The sequence below is a fragment of the Vombatus ursinus genome, unplaced genomic scaffold, assembly GCF_900497805.2.
Source record: "Vombatus ursinus unplaced genomic scaffold, bare-nosed wombat genome assembly UNPS02014772.1, whole genome shotgun sequence".
Classification (NCBI taxonomy): domain Eukaryota; kingdom Metazoa; phylum Chordata; class Mammalia; order Diprotodontia; family Vombatidae; genus Vombatus; species Vombatus ursinus.
Genome location: NW_020954550.1, coordinates 398,584 through 426,233, shown reverse-complemented (window position 1 = coordinate 426,233; position 27,650 = coordinate 398,584). Strand labels below are relative to the sequence as shown.

The 27,650-nt window shown below is 36.9% G+C and overlaps 1 protein-coding gene across 3 annotated transcripts in view; it reads right to left on the bottom strand.

Annotated features, from left to right (window-relative positions):
- Positions 1–27,650, bottom strand: part of POLK (DNA polymerase kappa) — a 96,658-nt gene that overhangs the window by 51,763 nt on the left and 17,245 nt on the right. For all 3 annotated transcript variants that reach the window (XM_027863354.1, XM_027863355.1, XM_027863356.1), the window contains exons 3-4: positions 5,409–5,566; positions 2,129–2,248 (exon numbers count right to left, since the gene is read on the bottom strand). In XM_027863354.1, coding sequence (XP_027719155.1) covers positions 2,129–2,248; positions 5,409–5,540 — 252 coding nt within the window. In that variant the 5' untranslated portion in view covers positions 5,541–5,566. The remainder of the gene's footprint in view (positions 1–2,128; positions 2,249–5,408; positions 5,567–27,650) is intronic.

Genomic DNA, 27,650 nt, shown 5'->3' with positions numbered 1-27,650 from the left:
GGCACAGGTACACTAACAGACTACTGGTGGAGTTGTGAATTGGTCAACACATTCTGGAAAGTAATTTGGAACTATACCTCCAAAGTCACTGACCTATACATACTCTCTGACACAGCAATACCAATACTGCTATAAAATCCAAAGGAATCAAAGAAAGAAAAAAAGGACTCATATGCACTAAAATATTTATAGCAATAATTTTTGTTGGAGTAGAAAACTGGAAACTTAAGGAGGTGCTCATTAAATGAGGAATGGCTAAATAAATTATGATTTACAAATGCAATGGAATATTACCATTGCACTTTAAGAAATTATGGAAAGGACAGATTCCAGTAGTTAGAACAGTGCCTGGTACACAGAAGGTACTTAATAAATATTGATTGATTGATTCAGATGAATCTATGACAGCTTATATGAACTGATGCAGAATGAAGTGAGCAGAATAAGGAGAACATTTTATAAATATTATAAAGAAAACTAATTTTGAAAGACTTAAGAACTCTGATCAATGCAGTGATTAAGCATGACTCTGGAATACCAATGATGAAGCCCATTTCATACGTCCTGACTATGAGGTGGTGGACTAGAACTGCAAAATGAGAAATGCTGATGTGTGGATTTATTTTGCCAAACTATGCTTATTTGGTACATGGGAAATTGTTGGTTTTTTTTTTGCTTTTTCTAAATCTGAGGTGGGGATGATTTGAAGAGGAGATGAGTTAACAATAGTAATGCTTTCCTCCCCCCACCAAAAAAAAAAAAAGGAGCATAATTAAAACACTTAATGAACAGAAGAGAAAAGAAGTTCAAAAGGAGACACAGACAAGCAGGACAGCTCTAAAACTAACATATCTAATTTATTAAATCTTTTATTAAAAAGCATGTATAATGTAAAAAATTACATAATGGAAATTCATGGTTTAATATACAATTATCTTTTTTGTGTTTTTTTTTAATATATGAAAATGCTCATGTTTGTTGGGGTTTGTCAAGTTCAGAATAACAACAACAAAAAAAAGAAAATTGTAAAAAAAGTCAACTTTAACCATAATCAAAATTTGACATTGTTGTATCTTATTAAAAATTTATATCTTAATTGACATCATCAACACACTTTAAAGTTTTTTTTAATGCACAACCATGAATATTCACAAGATTATCATTATCATTATTACTACAAAAGAAAAAGAATAAACTGCAAAGGGAACCCTTACAGTAGAACTCTCCCAGCCAGCTTCCCATCTGTCATGTTGCACTCCTTCTTCCACACACATCCCCCAACATGCTTCCCCCCTTTTACTGTAACCATAGTAATTAAATCAACATTTTGCTGTTGGAAGGACAGGACAGGACAATCATTTGCTGTACAACTCCACTCATCGACTCTGTGACTTTTCTAACCTGGTCACCACCATACTATATACATGTTGTTTAACATGAAATGCTAATTGTTAATAATTAATTAATTATAATTAATAAATAAATTAAAATAATAAATAATAATTCATGTTTATACATGAAATTTAAGTTTCTTGAGGGTAGAGGCTGTCTTACTTTTCATATTCATACATGCGTGGACTTAGAATACAGTAAGGACTTAATAAATGCTTTTTTATTCATTCATAATAGGGGAGTGCAAGAGAAGTTTTCTCTATCAGGCACGCCTTTCATTTTAGGTGCAGAAATTCTAAGATGCCAGGCAAAGGGCTTGCTATAGTGGAAAGAGTCACCCAAGCAATGAAGAACACAACATATTTTGATTTTTAAAAATCCTCAACTCTAGTGCTTATATCACAAGACACAGATTTTATTATGTAAATTGAAATTTTAATCATTTCATGTTGACAAAAAAGCTTCTCTGTGGATTAGATCTGAAGAGATAATTGTCTGGATGCTTTTCCTAAATAAACTCTCTCAAGATACTAATATACCATGTAGCCTGGTCCAATCTCCTGCTTCCTAATTTAAAGGGCATTAGATAAAAGTCATCTTTGTCAGACAATACTTGAACATACTGCATCATATAATGGCAACAACAGCAGGAAGTATGTGTTGTTCTCTCCTTAACTCTTCCCCATCCTCAAAGTACATACTAACCATGATTAAATAACAACAATTTCATTATTACCTGTAATTGTGCTTTCCAGAGCTGCTGGGTGGTAATTTGAGATTTTTGTTGCATCATATTTTCAATTCGTTGGTTTACTTGCTTTTCTTTTTTGAGCTCATTTTCATAAAATCTAGACCCCTATAACAAAAAGCATAGGAAAAATGTTTTCAGAAACTCGTTTTATTTCCTCATAATTTATGAGAGACTAACAAAACTCTAAAAACAAACTTTTGATTTTCTTATGTAGCAATTACCTTAAAAGCAATTTAAAGGAGGTTCATAAACTATTATAATTCTCATTTTGTAGAACAATTTACATAATCCATAGGTTAATGCTGAATAATGTCTATGGCAGGTAAGAACAAGAAGCAGGCTGGTTGCTTATACTTCTATTCTTAGAGCCATTCATTTTGTTTGTTGAACTGGGCTTTTTACTTTGGCGAAAGGGTAAATTAAACTATTTTGTTAAATCTGGATCTCTGGTATGTTGCAGAAGACTGGGGAAATGCAAACTTTCTCACTAGTCATTTAAATTAAAGCAAAAATTTATTTAAATAAAATATTTTATTCCAAACATTAGGTTGGGAAAATAAGTGATAAACAGAAATACAATCTATTCATTTGTTGCCTACTGCGGATATAAGTCTAGATTTTGGTGGAAATCATAACAAAATACCTATGTAAAGAAACAGAATGAAGACAAATCTAGTCTGGTCTGTATAAGGCAAATGAAGCTTAGTTCAGCTACATGTATCTTGTTGTTAACACTCAACATATATTCTTTGCCACTTCCTTGGAGAAGGAAAGAGAAGGGAATGACCATGTATATAGTACCTACTATATGCCAGGCACTGGGCTAATTAAGTGTTGTTTGGTTTTTTTTTAAACTATTATCTCATTTCATCCTTACAACAACCCTGAGTAATAGGTGCTGTTATTATTTCCATTTTACAGATGAGGAAACTGAGCCACCAAGAGGTTAAATGACTTGCCCAGGGTCACATAGCTAGTAAGTATCTGAGGCTGTATTAGAACTTTGGGACTTCCTGATTCCAGGCCCAGGGCTCTATCCACTACACCACCAGCTGCCTCTAAAAGAAAGCTTTTTCAGTGAGGTATTTGTTCAGCCTGTGGTAAGCATGTTTACTTATTATGCCAAGTCACCAGTACATACCTGGTTAGACTTACATGTAATGGGAACAAAGTTGAATTTGGAGTTCTATGATCCAAATTTGAATTCTGGCTCTGACACTGACTACCTGTGTAAACATGAGCAAGTCACTTACAACCTCATTGAGCCTCAGTTCCCTCTTCTTTAAATAAGAAAACAGGACCTCTAGAATCCCTTCCAACTCTATATTTATGATCCAAAAATGACAATGCTTCTTAGGCACTGTCTAGGTTTGATAGAACTCTTTATAGTAATATTAAAGCCCCAAGGAAAAAATTAGGTTTGGAACTAAACTTTGTAATCAAGATCCAGGGACATTACTCTGTAAATCTCTGAAATTTAATTTGTTACTTCTGGACTTTTTCTATTTGTTTATTTCCAAATATGATCTCATCTAGTTGCTTACCATAAAAATTCTTAGAAAACATAAAAGGATGTTGTGTTTAAGGGACACTGGGCAAAGAGACAGAGATTACAGCCAGATAAGCAGTAGGGCTGGATAAGCCCAAGCACAAGTTAGAAATATACACTGGTAATAAAGAGGATAAGCAAATGAGCAAAACTGAGCAATCCCTAGAAACAAGAATAAGTAATATGGTAACTGATCTGGGATCAAAAGAGCTAAGAACTGTATCTGTGCAAAGAATTACTCTCTTAAGCACTTAGCACAGTGCCTGGCAAATAGTAGGCACTTAATAAGTGTTTACTGATTGAAGGGTCTGTATCTGTGGGTCCCCAATCTCTAATGGTTATTTGGGCAAAAAAAGTTAATTAAACACCAGAAACTGCTTAAACTGTCCTAAGTCCTCCAATTTCTCATGTACTGCCTGGCACCAATATTCTTTGACTCCTAATCATTATTAAATAATTTGTTGCTGCCATATTTCTTGTTAGCCCCATAATTCCTACCCTGTTTTTGCTTGATCCTTTCATCTATGACAGCATTATGAATGACTACAGCTGTGTCTCTGCTGATGGTCCTGATACAGAAATTGCTGTCACTATCTACTCTTCCCTTAGTACTCTCTCTCTCTCTTCCCACTCATTTCAGTCCCAGAGTTTCTCTTATTGCTCATATGACCAAGTTTTGACAGATTTACTATCCCTACATAATCTTCAAAGTTCAACTGGCAGCTCAGTGTGGTAGCCCATGCCCTGTAGTTCTTGTTGCTAGGGAGGCTGAGGCTGATGGTCGCTACAGTTTGGGAATACTGAGGGGCAGGAGGGCTAACACCTATTGTGTGTTTGCACTGAGCCTGCACCAATATGGTGAACCCTCAGGAGCAGAAAACTACCAGGCTACTTAATTAGGGTCTGACTGGCCTAGGTTGCAAAAACAGAGCAGGTTAAAACTTCCTTGATGATCAATACTAGGATGGGACTTGTGAGTCCTGATCTCACTCTGGATGTGATAAGGAGATATAAAACTTCCTTGATGATCAATACTAGGATGGGACTTATGAGTCCTGATCTCACTCTGGATGCAATAGGGAGATATAAATAAAATAAAATAAAATAAAATAAAGTTTAACTGGTTTCTTATGTCCCCTATACAACCTAATCCAGCACAGCTAAGTTCAAAGCCCTTCACAATCTATTCCTTCCTTTGCTAATGTTCACCAGTATCTCCATAGCACTACTGGATAATTAATGACCCTATCACAGATGAACATCAATAAACCTTTAACCAAATTATGTTATCAACATAAAATGATTGCAAATTATTCTAGATTTTAGAGAACAAAAGATGCAGATCAATAAGGATGGGCTAAGCCATGACTTACTTAAGTAATCAAAATTTGTTACGTTAAAACCACCAAAAATACATAATGAAATGAGTATTCCATTCAGTTCGATCCTTTATGTGCTCAGCACTACATCAGATACAGGAACAACAATAATGTAAAGAATAAATTAAGCTGCTTTAAAACATATCTGAAGTTTACTTCTTATTTTTAAAATGAGAGTAAAAATTCTGATTATTTTGTTTTAAAAATAACAATTTTATTATTTTACTTATTATATATACATAAAATTTATTATATATTATTTAATATATTACATATTATATGTTATTTATTTAACAATCTTTATTTAAGAAATTAATGAAGAGAAACAAAAACATACCTTGGTGGCTTCCATAATAATTTTATTTATTTTCTCTTTATCTAATCCTTCCATTCCTGCTTTGTTGTCATTGAGTCCCATTCTAAGCAGAAGTCCTTCTTTGTCATTGTTATTCTCTTTTGTATTGTCCATTGCACAAATTTTTAGCTATTAATCACCTGAAAAAAGATAAAAATTAAGCACTACTTTTAAAAAATGAAAGTGTCAATGCAGTGGGAAAAACAGTGCACTGGAAACAGCATTCTTTTCTCAGCTCTGCCAGTGACTCATTCATTGGGTGAATTTGGCCAAATCATTTCTTTCTTTAGGCCTCAATCTCCTTACCTACAAAATGAGAGGATTGGACTAGATGATCCCTAAAGTCTCTTTTGGCTGACATAATATTATTTCCATAAGGTGTATTTAGTGATTTTAATAGTTATTTTAACAGTTACAAGTGGATTTTTTTTTGTTTGGTTATTTTTGGCTAGGCAATGCGGTTAAGTGACTTGCTCAGGGTCACACTGCTAGTAAGTGTCAAGTGTCTAAGGCCGAATTTGAACTCAAGTCCTCTTGACTCCAGGGCCAGTGCTCTATCCACTGGGCCAACTAGCTGCCTCCCCCCCTTTTTTTTGTTGTTGTTTTTGACTGTTTTTGTAACACTTTATATTGGGACTACTTTTGGTGTGAAGGGCTTTTTTTGAGGAAGAATTCTCTGCTTCTGGCCCAGAGTCCCTACTCTGGATCCTGTGACAATCTTGATATTTGGAAGCATCCTGGTACAATGTATCAAAGGCAGTTCGCCCTCCCCTTCCTTATTTTTAAAAATTAATTAATTAATTTTCAGTTTTCAACATTCGCTTTTGTAAGATTTTGAGTTCTAAATCCCACCCTCTTTAACTCTCCCCTTCTCAAGATGCATACAATCTGATATAGGCTATACATGTATGATCATATTAAACTTATTTTCACATTAGTCATGTCATAAAAGAAAAATCAGAACAAAAGGGAAAAACCATGAGAAAGAAAAAACAAAAAACATCAACAAAAAAAGAAAAAATGGTATGCTTTGATTTGCATTCAGACTCAATAGTTCTTTCTCTGGATGTGCATAGCATTTTCCATGAGTCTTTTGGAATTGTCTTAGATCTTTGCATTGCTCAGAAGAGCTAAGTCTAACAAAGCTAGTCACTGCACAATGTTGCTGTTACTGTGTACAGTGTTTTCCTGGTTCTGCTCACCTCACTCAGCATCAGTTCATGTCTTTCCAGGTTTTTCTGAAGTCTGCCTGCTCACCATTTCTTATGAAACAATAGTATTCCATTACATTCATATACTACAACTTGTTCAGATATTCCTCAACTGATGGGCAACCCCTCAATTTCCAGTTCAAAGGCAGTTTTAATAAAACAATTAACACAGAAAATTTTGAAAACAAAGCAAACACCAACAAAGGCTTTCAACCCCACCTCCAAGTTTTCAAAATTTCCCAATTAATGCCTTCAGGTCATACTCTCAATGCCAAAGGTCTGATTCTAAGCAAAGGATTTCCCATAATGCAGCTCCTCAAAAATTATTGGGCTCACTGATGCTTTCCACTTGTTGTTCCACTGTAAGGCCCTGGTCTCCAGTCTTGAGCTCAGTTTCCAGTTCTCCCACATGGGTTTTTAACCTGAGATCTGGGGATATACGTGCCTTTTTAAATACTATGATAACTGTATTTCAATATAAATAGGTTTCCTTTATAACTTAAAAACATTATTCTGAGAAGGGACCCAAAGGCTTCACTATGAAATGGGTATAGTGCTTAGCACATTCATTGCCTACGAGATTGAGCTTATGTACTAGATTACATCATGCCTCCAAGGAAACCTTATCATTAGGAGACCCCATCATCCTTCCTTTGAGACTGAATCAGCTTTGGTACTCATCCCACCTGATTAGTACCCTTAGTATCCTCTGCCCCTCTGACTGGAGGGCTGAAGCAAAGAATTCCTGATTAAAAGGCTAAGCTCCTCCCAAAGTCTTGAGGGCACCCTGTCAGCCATCTTTTTCAACCATTTCCCACCTGCTTGCATTCCTTGGACTGGAATCCATCAAGCAGCAGCACTCTCTTTTCCTCCTCCTCTTCCCACCCCCAGTTTCCTTTCGTGTGTTGTTTTCTCCCATTAAATTATAAGATCCTTGAGGGCAAGAACTTAAAAATTTTTTTAAAATTATTATCCCTCGTGTTTAGCACAATGCCTGGCACATAGTAGACACGTAATAAATATTTAATGACTGACACAAAAAAAGATTAAAAATCTCATCTTAGGGAATATTTCAGCTGAGTCCTTTCATTTGATCTCTGAACCACATCTTTTTATTAACACATCAACATGTCATTTGCACTTGACATCCTTACAAAGGTTCTTTTTTATCTTTTCTTTTTCAATTAATAAGCATTTATTTTTTCTCATTTACAAGGAAAAAAACCCATCAAGGCCTCTTTCTTATTTCCTGGATACTCTATGAAGACTGAGCACAAGAACAAGTGCTTCCTCCCTGCTTCCAGGGTTTAAACACATCCTGTTATGTCAAATGGCTTAACTACTTCCTGGTACAGTAGGCAGTAATGAAGGAAGAAAGGTGGGGAAGAAAGGAGAAACACAACACATTTACTCCTTCCATCCACATTCAAGTCTATGTATGTGGAAGATGAGAGGTCTGAACTGGATAATCTCAAGGTCCCTTCCAAGTTAGAATTCCATGATCCTTTCATTCCCTCTGAACTTGCTCTTTGTCCTGATTGTGGCCATCTAGTCTCCCAGCTATTGCCTCTTCTCCCACTCCATCACTCTTGTTCTGGTTTCACTAGTCTACCAACCCCATAGACAGGCATATTAAGGTACTTGCTACACTCTAGAAATACTCCAGCCCCTTGATCTACTATTTCTACACTGTTAATCCCTGATCTGAGAATCCCTGAGAAACCATCACACTGTATCCTCTCTCTGCCTCCATTCCAGAGCTGCCGAGCATTTATGCAGAAAGCCATGAAATTGTGCAAATTCATACTAGGATCACTACCAAAACAATACATTTTAAGATTCTAGAGGGAGGTGGCTGTGACAGCAGCACTTAACATTCGGGACAGAGATGGTAAGGAGGTCAGACAACTGGCCAAAAGGAGATTACAGGGGACCTTTGGCTGGCACTGGGTGCAAATGGTGCTGATTGGCAACTCTATTGCCAATAGTTCCCAGCGGCTCTGGGTCACAGTTCAAGGGTATGGAAAGAAGCTGTTGTGATTGGTAACAAGGAAGCAGAGGCCCTCATTGCAGTTCGAGGGGCAAGGAGAAAGCTAGCACTTGAGGCTGCAGGAGAGAAGAGGACCTTGTCACAGTTCCAGGGCCAAGAGGAACACTGATATTTGTGGCTACAAGGAACCAGGGACCCTTCTTGGGTAAAGACCAGAGTGCAGACCAGGAGAGTGGTAACCATATCTCTCTCTGAATCACACCACCCTGGAAGCACCACAAATTAGCAAGCCCCCAGAACTAGCTCTGAAAACTGCAATATGAAAAATCCTGAAGTTTGGAACAGTGCCTCCCCACCTCCAGGAAAGCAGAGCCCAACTTTAACATAAAGTTCTAAGTGAAGAAATAAACTGGGATAATAAGCAAACAACAAAAAAAAGAACTTGACCTGAAAAAGTTATTACAGTGGTAGAGAAGAAATGTGAAGACAACTACAAGCAAAGCCTCAAAGAAAAATGCTAATTGGACCCAAGGCTAGCAAGAATTCTTGGAAGAGTTAAAGACAGAAATAAGAGTGGTAGAGGAAAAATAGGGAAAAGAAATGAAGGTGATGCAAGAAAATTATGAAAAGAGAATTAACAGCTTGGTAAAAGAGGTACACACAAAAAAAATACTGAAGAAAATACCACCTTAAAAAAACCAAATAGGACAAATGGAAAAAGATGTAGAAAAATTCACCAAAGAAAAGAACTCCTTAAAAAGTAGAATTGGCCAAATGGAAAAGAAGGTATAAAAACTCACTGAAGAAAATAATTACTTAAAAATTAGAAATAGGCAAGGAGAAGCTAATGATTCCATGAGACATCAAGAAACAATAAAACAAAGTCAAAGGAATGAAAAAATAGAAGAAAATGTGAAACATCTCATTAGAAAAATAACTAACATGGAAAACCGATTCAGGAGAGATAATTTAATAATTATTGGACCACCTGAAAGCCATGATAAAAAAAAAAAGAGCCTGGACATCATATTTAAGAAATTATCGAGGCAGCTAGGTGGTGCAGTGGATAGACCACTGGCCCTGAAGTCAGGAAGACTTGTGTTCAAATCTGGCCTCAGACCAAACACTTGACACTTACTAGCTGTGTGACCCTGAAGTCACTTAACCCCAATTGCCTAAAAAAAAAAAATTATCAAGGAAAAATGCCCTGATATCCCAGAACTAGAGGGTAAAATAGAAATTGAAAGAATACACCAATCACCTCCTGAAAGAGATCCAAAAATGAAAACTCCCAGGAATATTATAGCCAAATTCCAGAGCTCCCAGGTCCAGGAGAAAATAGGGCAAGCAGTCAGAAAGAAATATTTCACATATTGTAGAGCCACAGGCATGATAACATAAGATTTAACAGCTTCTACATTAAAGGATTGGAAGGTTTGGAATGTGATATTCCAGATGACAAAGGAGCTAGGATTACAAACAAGAATCACCCAACCTAACTAAATTTACACTAACCCTAACCCTAAATTTTTTTTCTCATTCCTCCAGCTCAGGGGGAAAAATGGATATTTAATGAAATAGAGAATTTTCAAGCATTCCTAATGAAAAGACCAGAACTTAATAGAAAATCTGACTTTCAAATACAAGACTAAAGAATAAAAAGGTAAGGGGCAGCTAGGTGGTACAGTGGATAGAGCACTGGCCTTGGAGCCAGGAGGACCTGAGTTCAAATCCAGCCTCTGACATATAACACTTACTAGCTGTGTGACCCTGGGCAAGTCACTTAACCCCAATTCCCTTGCCAAAAAAAGAATAAAAAGGTAAACATGAAAGAGACGTCATAAGGGAATCAATAAGGTTAAACTGTTTATATTCCTATAAGGGAAGATGATACATGTAACTCCCAAGAACTTTATATGAGTATACATAGACAAAGGGCACAGATATGAGTTAACTATGACAGGATAATTATCTTTTTAAAAAAATAAAATTAAGGGGTGAGGAAGACGGATGCAGTGGGAGAAAGGAGAAGAAAGAGATAGAATGGGGCAAATTTTCTCACATCAAGGAGGTGTGCAAGGAACACACACACATACACACACACACTCAGTTGGGTATAGAAATCTATCTTCCCCAATAGGTAGATATGAGGGGAAGGGGATAAGAGATATGGGGGTGGAGGGATGATAAAGGGAAGGCAGATTGGGGGAGGCAGTGATCAGAAGCAAGACAGACTTTTGAGGAGGGACAGGATAAAAAGAGAGAGAGAAGGATCCCAAAGAAAAATGGGATGGAGGGGAATGCACATTAATGATCATAGCTATGAATGTAAATGAGATGAGTTAACCCATAGAATGGAAGAGGATAGCAAAATGTGGAAACCAGAATTCAACAACATGTTGTATGCAAGAGACACACTTGGGACAGAAAGACAAACACAGAGTTGAAATGAAGAGCTGGAGCAAACTCTATTATGCTTCAGTTGAAGTGAAGTGAAATTGAAGTGAAGAGGGCAAAAAGTGGCAAATCATGATTTCAGACAAAGCAAAAGCAAAAACAGACCTAACTGAAAAAGATAATCAATTTTGCTAAAAGGTACCATGGATAATGAAGTAATAAAAAAAATTTATAGCAAGTTTCTCTGATAAAGGCTTCATTTCTCAAATATCTAGGGAACTGAGCCACATTTATAAAAATAAGAGTCATTCCCTGATCGATAAATGGTGAAAGGATATAAACAGGCAGTTTTCAGAAGAAGCTCTCTCTAGTTATATGAAAAGATGCTCTAAATCACAGTGACTAAAGAAAGTCAAATTAAAATAACTCCGAAGTATCACATCATACCTATGAGAAATGACAAATGCTGGAGGGAATGAGGAAAAACAGGTACACTAATACACTGCTGATGGAGTAGTGAAGTGGTCCTATCATTCTGGAGAACAATTTGGAACTATGCCCCTTTAAAACTGTGTCTGCCCTTTGATCCAGCAAGTCTACTACTAGATTTATACCCCAAAGAGATCAACAAAAAAGGAAAAGAACCTGTAGGTACAAAAATATTTTAGTAGACCTTTTTGAGCTGACAAAGAATTGGAAATTGAGGGGATGCTCATCAACTAAGGAAAGGCTGAACAAGTTGTGGTATATTATTGTGATGTAGTACTATTGTGCTATAAGACATTACTAGGGGTTTGGTTTCAGAAAAAACATGGCAAGACACTGATGCAAAATGAAATGAGAAGAACTGACAGACCACTGTGCATTGTAACAGCAACATTGTAATGATGATCAACTATGAAAGACTTGGCTATTCTGATCAATACAGTGATCCAAGACAATTACAAAGGACTCATGATAAAAAAATGCTTTCCATCTTCAGAGAAAGAACTGATGAACTGAGTGCAAATTGAAGCATACTTTTAAAAAATTTTCTTATGTTTCTTGCTTTTTATTGTCTTCCCCCCAATACGTCTAAGATGAAAATATGTTTTGCCTGACTTCACATGTACAACTGATATCATAAAACTTGTTTTCTCAATGTGTGGGGGAGGGGTAGGTGGGAGAGAACATTTGGAACTCAAAACTTTTTAAAAAATGAATGCTAAAAATTAAATAATTAAAAAATAAATATGGAATTTGACAATACAAAAAAAGAATTAGTTCAGCAACCAACAAATAAAATTTTCAAAATTATACCAATGTAACTGACTTGGAAGGTCATTTCAGCAGACCTGACTCACTAGAAAAAAACAACTGCATATAATTACTGCTTTAAAAAATTGCTAAATTTCTCTAGGATCTGATGATCTAGGGTTATTTAAAATAAAAATTCCAGAGAATATGGAAAAGATCCTAGAGGAAAAAAGGTATGCTGAAAAACAGGAGAGAAGTTTAACATAAGAATTATGTTCAAATTTTTATTTTTCCAAAAAGCTAAATTTTCCAAGTATAAGCAAGCTTAGCAAGAAAGGGGTCAGTCACTTCATACCTATCAAACTGTCATCTGGAGTGAAAAGCATTGGCCACTGGAGAATTTAGTAATTTGGCAGCCTTACAAGAATTTATATACAATATATTACTAAATATATAGAATATATTACTATACTAAAATATACTAAACAATATACTAATATAGAAAATATATAAATATATAAAAAGAAATAGAAATAGGTAAAAACATTTTATATATGCTATATATAAAATATACTAAACATAGTGTGAGGTTTTGGGTTGGGGAGTCTAAGAACTGTGATTTCGTAAGTGTAGGGAGCTCTCTAGTGAGGAAACTACAGCAATGATGATGGGTGACTATTCTGTAACTACCTTTAGAGAGAACTGCCTAGAAGCCCTGAGAAATTAGGGATCTTGCCAAAGGGAGGACCTGAACCTAGGTTTTCCTGACTCTGAGGCCAGCTCTCTATTCCCTTCCTCAAAATAACTATCTATTCTATGTAGAACAATGAACTGGGCCCTGTATAAACATATTTTGGGAAAAGCAATCTTTCAAAGACAAAGCAAAAAGAACGAGAACCAAAAAACCCTCAAAACATTTCCCAAATTGTGGCTGACATAGTATAGTCATACATCCAGCTAGCCACTAAACCTGCTGTTTAGAGCACAGTAACATGACTAACCATTTGCACTGTCTGCCGAAAGACTTCTGATTAGTTTAGTGGGGGGGGAAATGCTACTTGGTGTACAGACTTTGCCTGAACTATTCTGGCTCTCCTTTGCTACCAGCAGGAACAACCACACTACAGAATCACAATGTTTCCCCAGCATTAATTGTGAAAGGTACTCCCTTCTAGAGTCTGTTTTGGGAGGTTGGGGGTGGGGGGAGTTGACAGTTTGGTACAGCAGAAAGAGTACTGATTTGAGAGTCAGAGGATTTGGGTTCAAATTCTATTTCTGATGTTTATTACTTGTGTAATCTTGGACAGTGGGCTGGCAGCGGATAGACTGTCAAGCCTGTATTCAGAAAGACTCACCTCCCTGAATTCAAATCCAGCCTCAGACACTAACTGTGTGACTCTGAGCAAGTCACTTAACCCTGTTTGCTTCTGTTTCCTCACTTGTAAAATGAGCTGGAAAACAAAATGGCAAAGCACTCCAGTACCTTTGCCAAGAAAATTCCAAAAGGAGTCACGAAGGGCTAGACACAACTGAAAACAATATAAAGATCTTGGACAAGTCACTTAATAGCTCTCTACTCTGAACACATGTGACAGTGGGATAATATATTCATGTCAGCATTAGTTCTTGTTTTTTTTTTTTATTCCAGAACAAAGGAAGGGTAATGTCTCCAGGGAGTTGGGGAAGAAAGGCCTTTTTTTTTTTTTTAAGGCAATTGGGGTTAAGTGACTTGCCCAGGGTCACACAGCTAGTAAGTGTCAAGTGTTTGGTCTGAGGCCGGATTTGAACTCAGGTCCTCCTGACTCCAGGGCCAGTGCTCTATCCACTGCGCCACCTAGCTACCCCCCCGAAGGTCTCTTTTTGCTATTCACATTTTAGTCATCCAACTCCTTTGAATTTTTTTTTTAGCTAGTCCTGTGATTTCACTAATTATAGGGAGCTCCCTCTAAGTGAAGAACACCCTCTGCTGATGCAGACCAGCACCTGTTCTGCCCAGGACCATCTGAGAGTCATGTGGAACACTGAGAGCGCGAGTGACTTGTGGAGGTCACTCAGCCAGGATGAATCAGAGGTGGCACTTGACCCCCGATCTCGCTGACTCTAAAGCCACCTCTCTGTCTACTACAAAAAACCGTTTCCTCTTGCCCTCACCTGAAGCTACAGAACAAGACACCGAGAGATATGACAGTCACATTTTGCTTTAAATATCAGCAATACAAATGCAATATCAGTGAATTTCTAGCTAGCATGGGGAACCATAACGTACGATACAAGGAATGCCTTCATGTAATATATCCAACCCCTGTATTAGTCTTTTTGACTGACTCACATTGAGCTTGTGGTTCACTAAAGCATCTGGATATGCTTTGGCCACACCTCATCTATTCATCTTGTAAAAATGATTTTTTTTAACCCAAAATATAAGAATGCTCTTGCAGCAGATGACCTCTAAGTTTCCTTCTAGCTCTAAATCGATTTGGACATCTCACTCGGTTCAACTTCATCCCATTAGATTCAACCTAGAATTCTTGCTTTTTGAGATCTCTGTGGAGCCTTCACTGTCATCCACCATACTGATGATTCCTTTCAGGTGCAACAGGCATTTATGTCACCACAAACATCTGATAAATACCAAATAATATGAAGAGGAGGATCTCTGCTTATGAAGACAGAGGACTGAAAGGTTCAAGGTCTTGGCACTGGCAGCTTTGGCCCTGCTTGAGGCAAGTAGGTGGTAGTGTATCCTGGAAGAGTCTGAAAGTTCATCTTCCTCCAACAAGCACAAAGGGGCTTGGTGGTGATTAGATCTCTTAGGAGACTACTCAAGTCAAAGTGAAAGGTGAGGGGGAGGCAGCATAGTACTGTGGAAAGAATACAGTCTGAAAACTGGGGGTTTCAAATTCTACTTTAGATGCTCACAACATGTGTGACCTCTGACAAGTAACAATCTTGTTGGGGCTCAGTTTCCTCAACAAAATGAGGAGGTTAGGCTAGATGTCTCAAAACTATATTCCAGTTTTATATGTATTAGTGCATGAACTAAGGTGGTAGCAGTGTGAATGAAGAACAGGGTCATATAATCACAGATCTAAAACTGGAATAAAACTTGAGATCGTTTGGTCCAACTCCCTTGGGGGCAGATATGAGATGCTGGTGAGAATAGAGAAGTAACAGGACTTTCTAACACTGTCTTAGAATGTTCCCCTACTCTTAGTATTGAAAGGTGCTCCCTTTTCTGTTGTCTATTTTGGGAGGCTTGGAGAGGGTGATACAGCTTGAAACAGTGAAAAGAGTCAAGACAATATGGGTTAAAATCCCATCTCTGATGCTTATTCCCTGTGTGACCTTGAACATACTCTGGTGCATACAATAGGCTTTTTCACATAACAGCTCTGTACCTCAGTTTCCTCATCTGTAAAATGAGGGAATTGAATCAGATGGTTTCTGAGGTCTCTCCCAGGTCTAGAGCTATGATCTCATGATTTTTAATATTTAGGCTGAGTAGATATTTGGGCGATGCTGTGGTAGAGATAAGATTTAAGATACTGGTCTCAATCTACTTTCTGCCCAACTGCTTTTTTAAATTTTCCCAGAAGCTCTTGAACATGGGATCCTATCCTCGGTTATTTGAGTTTTTTTTGTTTAACAGACATTTGCTTCTGGATCTGGCTAATTTAATCTGTTCCACTGATCTACTTTTATATTTTTTAAATAAGCACTAAAGTCTTATGATCCTGTTTTTATCATAGTTTTGAGATCTGACAGGGCTAATTCCCCTTCATTCCTGACTTTTTTCTCCCATTTCCCACGAGAAGTTAGACCTTTTACTGTTATAAACAACTGTTATAAAAACTGTCTTTTTGTCTTTTTTTTTTTTTTTAAAGAAACTGTTAGGTAATATTCACCCTTCCAACTTCTGACAAAGTGAATAACCTATGAATTGGAAAGAACAGAACAACAACAAAAAAGGTTAATAGAGAGCTGCTACTTAACATAAATAATGGTGCAGGAGGCAAGAGATGAAGTAACCAGCAAAGGAAAGTGAAACAATAGGATAATATGGCTACTGGGTGTCAGTGATCTTTGAAAGACTGCAGCAAGCAGGATAAGCAAATGTCCTCGTTTCTGTAAAAGAGAAGAGAATAGAGTCTACAAACTACAGATTAGTAAATTTGACTTTGATTTCTGGCAAAATCCTAGAAGGTACAATAAAATCATGTACGTGATTAGTAAACATCTAGAAAATGAAGTAGTAATCACAAAGAGCCAAGATGGTATTACAGAGAACAGGTCATGCTAGACCAACTTCTTATGTCCTTTTTTGACAGGGCTACTAGATTAGAAGATTGAGGAAATATTATTGCTAAAGACAGAGTTTACCGAGGTTTAAGCAAAGCCTCTCATTTTGTTCGTGTGAAAAAGGTGAAGAGTTCTGAGTTACACAATAGTACTTGTAGTTAGATTTGGAACTGACTGAATAAAGAGACCCCCAAAGTAGTCATTAGGTGGCTTCATATCAACTTGGAAGCAGGTGCCCAGTAGAGTGCCCCAGGGATCTGTGCTTAGCACTGTGCTGTTTAACTTACCAGAATCTTGGATAAAGGGATAGATAGCAGCTTATCAAATTCTCAGATGACAAGAGATGTGGGAAGGATGGATAACACAGGGAATGGCAAAGTCAGGATTCAAAAAGATCCCAACAGGCTTGAACATGGGTCAAATTTAACAAATTTATTTTAAAGATTCTTAGGGATATTTTTGTTCTAAATCATCTCCATTTTTGCATCTCCTCTTCTCTTCCCCCCCATCCCTTAAGATGAAATTTAACAGGAAAAAATATACAGTCCTCTGCTTGGGTTTAAAAATTAACTGCAGAGATTCAAGACAAGGGAGGTATGGTTAGAGAGTAATTTGTCTTAACAATTCTGCATTTTTAAAATTTGTAGATGATATTTCAAATAATTAGTTTAGAAATGACAATACTGTTGTCATGATAAAATTTATTTCTTTTGGTCAAATCTACCTGTGCGAAGATGAGAGAAGTTAGATTTCTTGCAAGACTGCAAAAGCAGATATATAAATAAGTTCACCAAGGTTTGATTTATTCATCTTTATAGGGAAATTAAATGTTTCACATAGATTTCCTCAATAATTGAAACTTGTGCCTTTGATGCATCAAAATCTGTTTTATTCTAGTCATGGATAACAATCTTTCAAAAAATATATTTTGCTTTTCCTTGTCTTCTTAAACACAGAAAACAATGAATGCAATTTAACCTTTTCTCTTTGACCCACGGTCTTCATTCTGAATAATGACTGTACTGTGCTATATATAAACCAGTTATTTCCACTGGCTCTACTTAAGTTGAGGGGCCGTTTCCTGCTACACTTACATGGCTCCAAAATGGATGCTTTTGAGTTTTGACTGTGTTTAATAAGGTTTTTTTTTTCTTGTCACTTCTCTTGCAGTCAGGCTTTCAGCTATCTCAAACTGGATGATTTTCTACATTACAACAAAGTATATTTTAGGTTTAAAGTTACTGCTACAGGTATTAAACCCTTGTCCCTTTTCATATTCCCTTCCCCTTCAAACTGAAATAACAAAATATGAAAATGAGATAGTGCATACTATAGGCTTTCCATGGTTGGACCAATTGATAGCTCCACTGACAATGTTTTAGTGAGGCTGTCTTCTCACATCCTCTCCAACATGTACTATTTCCATCATTTTTCATCTTTGCTCTCACGTTTTTACTCTTTAGGAAATGACCTAAATATTTTAAGGAAATACTGTAAGTTTTCCATAGCGATAGCAGGGCTTGTGAATGAATTTTTTTTTAAGTCAGGACAAATTTCTTGCCAGTATGATTTCTGTACAAAATGCATAGCTGAAACAGGCAGTGTGACAAAGTAGATAGAAGGTCGACTTGGGAGCCATGAAAACCCGAGTTCATTCAAGTCCTGCCTCTGATAAATACAGATTTCGTGACCAAGGAGAAAGTCATTTAATATGTATCTATGTATAATATATGCATATGTATACACACATGTGTCTATGTAGGCATACACACATCTGAACACCTAGATACATATAGACAAATAGTAATTATTGTCATTTTTAAAGAGTGATTTATAAAAAGAAAAGGTCCAAAAATTTTATGAAGCAATAGAACAGAACATTGATTTTTACTTCAGTTTCGAGATACATTCAGTATTGGATATGTGAATGGAAAAGAATTTTGCTTTTTGTGGTTAAACTTTTTGAAATACCAAGTGGTTAAAAAAAAAAAGCACATTTCTTCCAACCTCGAACGCTTTGCAATTTGAGTCCACCATTTAATATTTAGGTCATTTCCTAAAGAGTAGAAAGGTGTTATCAAAGATCAAAAATGATGCACAATGCTGGAGGGAATGTGAGAAGACAGGCACACTAATACACTGGTGCTGAAGCTAGGAATTGGTCCTAGAAAACCATAGAAAAGAAAGGTTCCATATATACCAAAATACTCATAGCAGTACCTTTTGTGGTAGCAAAAAACTGGAAACAAAGTAGATATCCATCAATTGGGATTAAATGACTATATTACTGTTTCTCAAACTTTTTTTTTTTTAACTCATGGTTTCAACTGGCAATAAAGAAGGATTCTCAGGCAGTTGAGCTTCCAGATAAACTCATAATCTAGGCCTGGGGATTCTTCTACCTCACTTTCTCCTCCCCAGTCCCCTTCACCTTCTTCTTAGTCTTTTTTTTTTTTTTACATTCCCAGTACTTACAACTGAGGAGATGCCTTTGTATCTCTAAGGACAAAACTGCTGTTGTAACCTTCTTGATAACAAGCGCAGAAAGCAGATTGCATACTATAGCTAAGGGCAAAGGGTGGGGAATGTGGAAGACTTGGGGTATTGGGAGGAGTTCTGAGGTACTCCTAGAGAAATATGAGGCACAGGTTTTGAAAATCACTGGACTAAACAAAATGAATGTAATGGAATATTACTGAACTGTGAGAAACAAGTATGAAGAAGAATTCAGAGATGCCTGGGAAGATTTATATAGACTAATGCTGAGTAAAGCAAGCAATACATAATGACTACAATGTGAACACAAAGAACAATAAATTGAAACTATGTAATTAGTCAACTATATATCAAAAACTACGTAATTATGATGGTCAAACATGGCCCTGTAAAAAAGAAGAGACAGACATATTAATATACTGTTGTGCTGAGAGACAAATGTGTCTCTCTCTCCTTCGCAGAGAGGGGAGGACTATGGATGTGGCACATTAGACACATTGTCAGACTTTGTAGGTGTATTGGTGATTTTTGATGAACTACTTTTTTCATCTTTTTCATTCTTTATTATTATGAGGAAAGGCATACTATGTAGGGGACATGGAGAGGAATATATTTAGAAATGAAGTTGATTAAAAACAAAAAAAAATTTTAAATAATAAAAAAGAATAAAGGTGATTATTATTTTGGTGAGAAAACTCTTATTTTTAAAAATAATTTTTAGAGAAAAATCTTGGAGGAGCTCTTAGTGTATCAGAATGACTGAAATATAGACATAGAAAATGAATACAATCCCCCAAATATATCACAGACCCAGTATGATGGCCACTAAAGTCACATGACTTTCAAAGATGAATAGAAATGTGGAACAAGTAAATTAAAACTAAGAAAATCTACATCCACAAAGAATAAAATAAAATCTTTATTTCCTAGAAGCTTTTATTCTAATGAGGAACTTCCATTTTGTAGGCTATTTGCTTGGAGAAAGAACAGAACTTTCCACTGCTGTGATCAATCACATCTATACAAATTTGCCTCAGTATCTACCAGTAGAGAGACACTAAGTTCTTCTAGTCTTCCTCTTCATCTGACCCTTAGTGGATGAATGAATTTTCTCTCTCTTTTTTTTTTTGGTGAGGCAATTGGGGTTTAAGTGACTTGCCCAGGGTCACACAGTTAGCAAGTGTCAAGTGTCTGAGGTCGGATTTGAACTCAAGTCGTCCTGATTCCAAGGCCTAAGCTCTATCCATTGTGCCACCTAGCTGCCCCAGTATAGATGAATTCTCACCATGAATCCACACTATCATTTCTTTGAGAATAAATAGCTGCTTCTTTTTCAGAAAGTCTGGCCCTCTCTTCTGCGAAAGGATTCATATCTGTTTCTTAGCTCCCAATGTTAATAATTCTTCTTCTCTTTCTCCTCTAGATAACATTCTTCTGTTTTCCTTAGTAGCATATTTTGGAAATGAACCCAATGGAAGCATGAAGTCCTTGTCAGTGCTGATAGCAGCTTCCCTGAAGAATTGCTACAACAAATTTCTTATTAAGAGTCTTCATGTTGTTAGGACTTCCTTACCCACATCCAACTTCCATTTTCTTTTTATCCTGTTTTACCAACTATTTTCTTCTTGAGTCTCCTTCTACTTCTGTCTCCTCCACAACATATGTTCCTTCTTTCCCCTGGGTCTTTCAAATTCTCCTTCTTCCTCCCCAGGTCCTTTTGTTCTAGTCTTCCTCCTCCAACTTGTATTTAAGTTGTCCCAAATTTTTCTCTCCAAATTCAATCTCTCTTCTTCACAATTCTACAGCCCTTCAAATCACTTTTACTCAATAACTGAATCTATGAAAATGAATGAGATCAACAGAGATAGTGTAGAGAGAGAAGAGGGCTCAGGACAGATAACTGAGTAATGGAGGATGGATCATGGATGATGAGCTAGCAAAGGGGACTGAAAAGGCATGGTCAAACAGGTAGGAAGAGAACCAAGAAAGCAGGGTAATGAAAATCCAGTGAGGAAGAAGCATCCAGAAGAGGGTGGTCAACAGGGCCAAATGCAGATCAGTCAAGAAGGATGAAGACTGAGAAAAAGGTCACTGGATTTGGTAGTTAAGAGATCACTGGCAATTTTGGAGACAGCAGTTTTAGTTGAATAATGAGGGTAGAAACCAGATTGCAATAAAATAAGTGAAATGAAAGAAAAAGGAGGTAATTAATATACATTGTCTTTTCAAAGAGTTTACTGATGTAAGGGAGAATGATATAGGACCATAACTTAAAGGAATAGTCAGTCACTCTACAGTTACTTATTAAGTGCTGTACTAAGTACTGGGGATACAAAGAAAGGCATCTGCTCTCCAAAAGCTTATGTGTTAATGAAGAAGACAACATGAAAATAACTGTGTAGGTAAAAGACATATACAGTGAGAATAGAAGATAATTTTTGAGAGAAGGGACTAGTAGAATGGGGTAGGGATACCTAGAAAAGCCACTTGCAAAAAGTAAGATTTGAGCTAGGTCTTGAAGGAAGCTAGGTAAGCCATAAGTCAGAAGGACTGAGCATTACAGGCACAGGAAACAATTCACTGAATTGTGGGATAGTACATCATGTGTAAGGAAGAGCAAATAGGCCAGTGTAGCTGGATTGTAGTGTGCATGGAGGGGAGTGATGTATAAGAAGATTGGAAAGGTAGGAAGAAGTTAGGTTGTGAAGGGCTTTAAATACCCTTTATTTATATTTGATCCAAGAGGTAATATGGGGCCACTGGAGTTAAATATTGAGTAGGGAGGGTGACATAGTTAGATCTGCATTTTGGGAAAATCACTTGGGCAACTTAGTAGCAGATAGACTGGAATGGGGAGAGACTTGAGGCAAAGAAACCAATTACAAAAGTCCAGAAGGGAGGTGATGAGGGCCTGTACAAAGAGAGTGGCGTGGTGGAGGAAAAAGGGACGTACAAGAGAGATGTTGTGAGAGTAGAGATAAGATTTGAAAAGACTGAACACATGAGTTAAATGTGAGGAGCTAAGGATGATGCTGACCCAGACACCTAAATAACTGGGAGGATGGTGGTACTCTTGACAGTAATGAGAAAATTCAGAAGGAAGGAGGGTTTTAGGAGAAAGATAATGAATTCTGTTTTGGATATGTTGAGTTTGAGTTGTCCATAGGATGCCCAATTTGAAATGTGCAAATGGAAATTGGTAACGTGGGACTGGAGCTCAGGAGAGAGATTAGGGTTGGATTCAGAGATCAGAAAATCATTTTTGTAGACACGAAAGCTGATAGGATCACCAAGTGCGACAGTATAAAGGGGAAAGAGAAGAAGGATCAGGACAGAGCAAGAACAGTAGAGTTAAGAAAAGGTTTTGTTGTTGATGTTGTTGTTTTTTAATGATATGAGGGAGACCTGGACAGCAGGTTTGTGGGCAGCAGAGAATGAGTTAACAGATAGGGAGAGAGTGAGTTACTAGAAAGAAAAGGAGGGTGATTGTAGGGGTAATCTGCCAGAGGAGATGGGAGGGGGATAGAATCAAAGAGTATAAGCAGAAAGACTGGATTTGGAGAGAAGAGCCACCTCTTCATCAAAGACTGGAGAAAAGGAAGAGAAAATGGGAAATGACATCAAGAGGTTTTGAAATGTAGGGTAAAGGAGGAGAGAGCTCACAGCAAATGACCTCTACTTTCTCAGTCCATGATAAGATGAAGTATTCTGCTAACAAAGTGAGGGTAGGGGAATGTATGGGAGACTTGAGGAGATAAGAAAAGAAAATGCCTAGGGTCAAGAGATGAAGTGTCTTGTTCTTACAACAGCAGGGAGGGCAGTGACACTGGATTGAAGAGTATGGGGCAGAGATGAAATATAAGAAGACTGGAAACTGAGGGGGTGTGTGTGTGTGTGTGTGTGTGTGTGTGTGTGTGAAGACAGTGTGACAAGTAGTGCGCTTATCAAATTTGTATAAAGCAGGGAAGCAAAAGGTCATCTATACTTCTCTTTGTCTCCAGAACTAGTTGCTAGTGAAATGAATGGAGTCTGAGCCTCTTTTTCCATACCTGTAAAATGAGAAGGTTGGCCCAGATGATCCTTAAGTTCCTCTTCCACTTTAAATCCTATGATCCTAACATCTTTATCACAGTTTTTCCGATAGTATCATCAGTAGCATTGCTTAACCTCTTCCGCCCAACATATGTCATTCTTAAGTCATAATGTTCCATGATCTGCAGCCACATAGAATTACTGGGAGAATACTAGTGGGTTTTTTTTAGTGGAAGGAAATCTGGAATCACTGAAACCACTGTACAATTTCCCATATGCAATCAAGCTAAATCTTCTCCTCCTACTCAATCTCTGGCTTTTATCTCAACAGTTATCTGATGAGCTTGTTTAAAAATATGCATATTTACATCAAGTACTTAAGTACATTATGCTGGGTTGTCCATCCAGTTACATTTGAGCAATATAGCTCAGAAGATATATATATTTTTTAAAATCAGTTACTTAAGAATTTGAAGCAGGGGCAGCTAGGTGGTGCAGTGGATAGAGTTCCAGCCTTGGAGTCAAAAGGACTTGAGTTCAAATCTGACCTCAGACACTTGACACTTACTAGCTGTGTGACCCTGGGCAAGTCGCTTAACTCCAATCGCTTCACCAAAAAACAAGACAAAACAAATAAGAACTGTGAAGCAAATTATAACACTCCAAACCATTATGTGTTAAAAAATAGGCCTTGATTTAAATTTTAGGAACACACCTAATTCAAAAAGCAAGCTACAATTTACTTGACTCTCCTGGTTAGTTTTCCAAATATCTGAGAATAATACAATAGGTTATGCAAAAACTTTTCTTAATTTGGGGAGGGATTGAAAGATAAGTATAACAATTTGCTATGACATTATTTGTTTGACTTTGATTCAGTTAAAAAAAACTCTTTGGAAGATTTAGACAACAACAAAGCAAATAATTAAAACAACTCTTCTGATATTCTGATAAATTGCCTCCTTGCATATTTATCTAACTCATATATGTGAAATATTAAATTCTCCTTTTTTTCCCCTTCATTTTTGACTGCTGAGCCACATTTTACTTTCAGTATAAGCATTACAGAATATTATGACAATAGCCAATCTACAAAAGAGTAGGTAGAAATAGGAATGGAAAATGGTTAGCTCAAGGTTCAGAACAGTATGACAGCAGTCAACAGACAGGCCTCTAGGCTGTGAGAAATGAGTACAAACCACTGGAAAACCTATTTTTTTTTAAAGGCAATTGGGGTTAAGTGACTTGCCCAGAGTCACACAGCTAGTAAATGTCAAGTGTTTAGTCTGAGGCCATATTTGAACTCAGGTCCTCCTGACTCCAGTGCCGGTGCTCTATCCACTGCGCCACCTAGCAGCCCCTGGAAAACCATTTTTTAAACTGGTGAAAAATGGTTAGTAATTTAATATACTAGTCAAAGAAAAAAGTTATAACATGAAGATAAGCAAATTCCAACAAAGGAGTTAGTGGCAGTTGCCAACTTATTTATTTCTGACATATTACTATATCTTACATATAAACTATTTGGTAACAGCCAGTCCCATAGAAACTCTTCACTCTACCCTTCCTTGCACAGCCCCACCAAATCTCCGCACTTGGCACTTCCTTCCTAGTGAATACATTTTGCTCCCGCTTGGAATCTATAAACCATACCCAGTATCTGTTTCTTCTTTCATTCTGATGCTAATCTAAGGCTGGTTACATTGTCTTGGTTTACAGTAGTAGCACTGGCTGTAGCAAAGAAGAAAGAAAGGGAGAATGGAAGCAAGTCCTATTTATGTGGAAAGATGACTCAAAAAAGCAAGAGAGACCTGAGATCTGATTTTTTTCCCCTAGATTTTTTTTTTTTTGGAATTAGCATCCAGGATCGGTTCACTAAGAACAAATCTTGTGTAACTCATCTCACTTCTTTTGTGGGCAGGGTTACTAGACAGGTAGATCAGAATGCCAAAGAAAAGGTATACCTGGATTTCAGCAATGTCTTTGGAAAAGTCTCTCATGATAGCTTTATAGACAATGAAGAAATGTGAGCTAGAACATAGTGGCTTTAGATCAAAGTGGAACAGGGTGAACAACATTATCCAAATAGTTACAATTAGTGGACTGATGTTAGCTTGAATGGAAATCTCTAGTGGCATGATGTAGGGTTCCAGTTTTGGCCCCAGGATGTACATTTTTATCAATGACTTGGATAAAGAGTGCTTCCATAGTCTGAAGATGACAAGCAGGGTATAAAAAAGTTCTTGACAGCTTAGAACTACAGAACTGATCTAATAAGATTTTCCTTATCTTCACTAAATTTAAAGTCTTGTATTTAAGGTTTTAAAAAATTGTTTATCTTTTCATCAGAAATCCTTGGAAGTCCTCCATTCATTAAAGATCCATTTTTGTTTTTTGGTTTTTTTTTTTCCTTCTGTAGGATTATACTCAACTTTGTAGGGAAAGTAATCTGTGGTTATAAACCAATTTTTTTTTTTGGTCTTTTGGAATGTTGAATTCCATAATCTTCTTTTGTTTATATTAGAAGCTGCAAGGTATTGTGTGATCCTGATGACTTTGGTTCCTAGATGCTTGAACAGCTCCTTTCTAAATGCTTGCAGTATTTTTTCTTTGACATGGGAGGTCTGGATTTTGGTTATGACATTCCTGGGACATCTCCTTTTTGGGTTCCTTTGAGAGTACATTCTTTGTATGTTCACTGTGCCCTCTGGTTCTAACAGATCTAAACAGTTTCCAATTATGATCTCTTAAAATATAGTGTCCAGGATTTTTTTCTTAAATCGTAGTCTTTAGGAAGTTTAGTGATTCTTAAATTATCTCTTCTGTTTTATAGGTCAGTCATTTTTGATATCAGATATCTTATATTTTCTTCTATTTTTAAAAAATCTTTTGACTTTATCCTAATATTTCTTGCTGTATCTTGAAGTTACTAATTTCTGTTTGATTTGGTCTAGTTTTTAGATGAGGGCTTGCCACTTTTTCTTTTCTTTTTTTTTGCCACTTGGGTGAGGGCTTGCTACTTTTTCTTCTTCCAGTTCTTCCCTCCATAGCTTTTTATTTCACTTTTTAAAAAAATCTTTTGCTTAATTTCTTCTAGGCATTTATTTAGTCCTTGTGGAAAAATCTATTTTTTTTCCTTTGAGTCTCTGCTTGAAGTTATTACAGAGTTAATCTCTCCTAAGTTGGATTTTTGGGTATCTCTAAATCTACAATAATTTTTCATACTAGTTGGTATTTTCTTTGACTTACTCATCTCTCCAGCTTTATTTCCTCAGCTGGGACTTTGTGTCAGCGTCAGGCTCTGGTTCCTGCTGTGGTTTTGGGTGGGGTGGCACTCTGTTAGCTCTGTCCCTAGGTTATCGTGCTGGCCTCTACCTCCCAGCATTAGGGCCCTCTGGATCTTTGCGACTCAGGCCACAGATCTCGAGGGTCCTCTGTGTTGTCTCAGGTCAGAGTGCTAGCCACTTTGAACCCTCTGGGCTCCTGGGCGTCCTGGTCTGAGTGCTGCAGAGCCATACTATTTGTTGCTCCTCAAGGTGGCTTCTGATGTCACCACTGTGGTTTTCAGTCACCCAACCCTAACCCTAATTCCAGCTCCCCTTTACATGTTGTCTGCCCTCACTTGAATGTAAGTTCCTTTAGGGCTTTGCTTTGCTTACTTGTATTTGTATTCCCAGTGTTTAGCACAATGTCTATCACATAGTAAATGATTAATAAATGACTCATCTACAGATAGAGCTTATCTTCCTATTCACTGATATAAGAGCTGAATTCCTATTCGCTTTCTGTTTTTTGACAAAATATTCTAGCTAACTTTAACAATAAGATAAGGCCAAAAGGGCTGTAAAGCTATTAGAGTTAAATTTGAGGGGCTATTAATATTAAATTTTTGTGTACTGTATTTAGCTTGGCATATAAATCCAAGCAAGCTATAAAATTACATTTTTCTTTCCCCTAAAAAATTAGAATACTAACTTCTGTCATATAGAAAACACTATTTACTAAAATTAGTATAGATTATATCATATCATAACTATATACAATATACAATTATATGTTATATATTATGTTAGATATTAAAATTATTTTGGAGAGTGGCATTAATTTGCAATTGCTGCCAAATGCAGTATACATTTCTCAATGATATGAGAATGACCAAACATATTATCCTAAGAAGTACCCCGCAAACATTTAAAAAATTTTACACATGGGTATAATTATACATGGACCAGATAACAATTATTAAAGTGCCCACTATGTGCCAAGCACAGTGCTTAGTGCTGGGGATATAAAGACCAAAATGAAACTGTTTCTAATTTCAAGGAGCTTACATTCCACTAGAGGAATGCTTACTACATGTTCAAAAACAAATAAATACAAGATTTACAGAAAATAAATACAAATTAACTCCAGGGACAGAAAAAACATCTGGGAGAATCAGGAGAGGACTCAGGTGGAACCTCAAAGGAATCAGGGGTTTCTGGAGACAGACTGAAAAGAAAGGGAACAGCAGGCATAGCAGACAAAGGCAAGGAGACTGGAGATTGAATGCTGTCTGGAAAA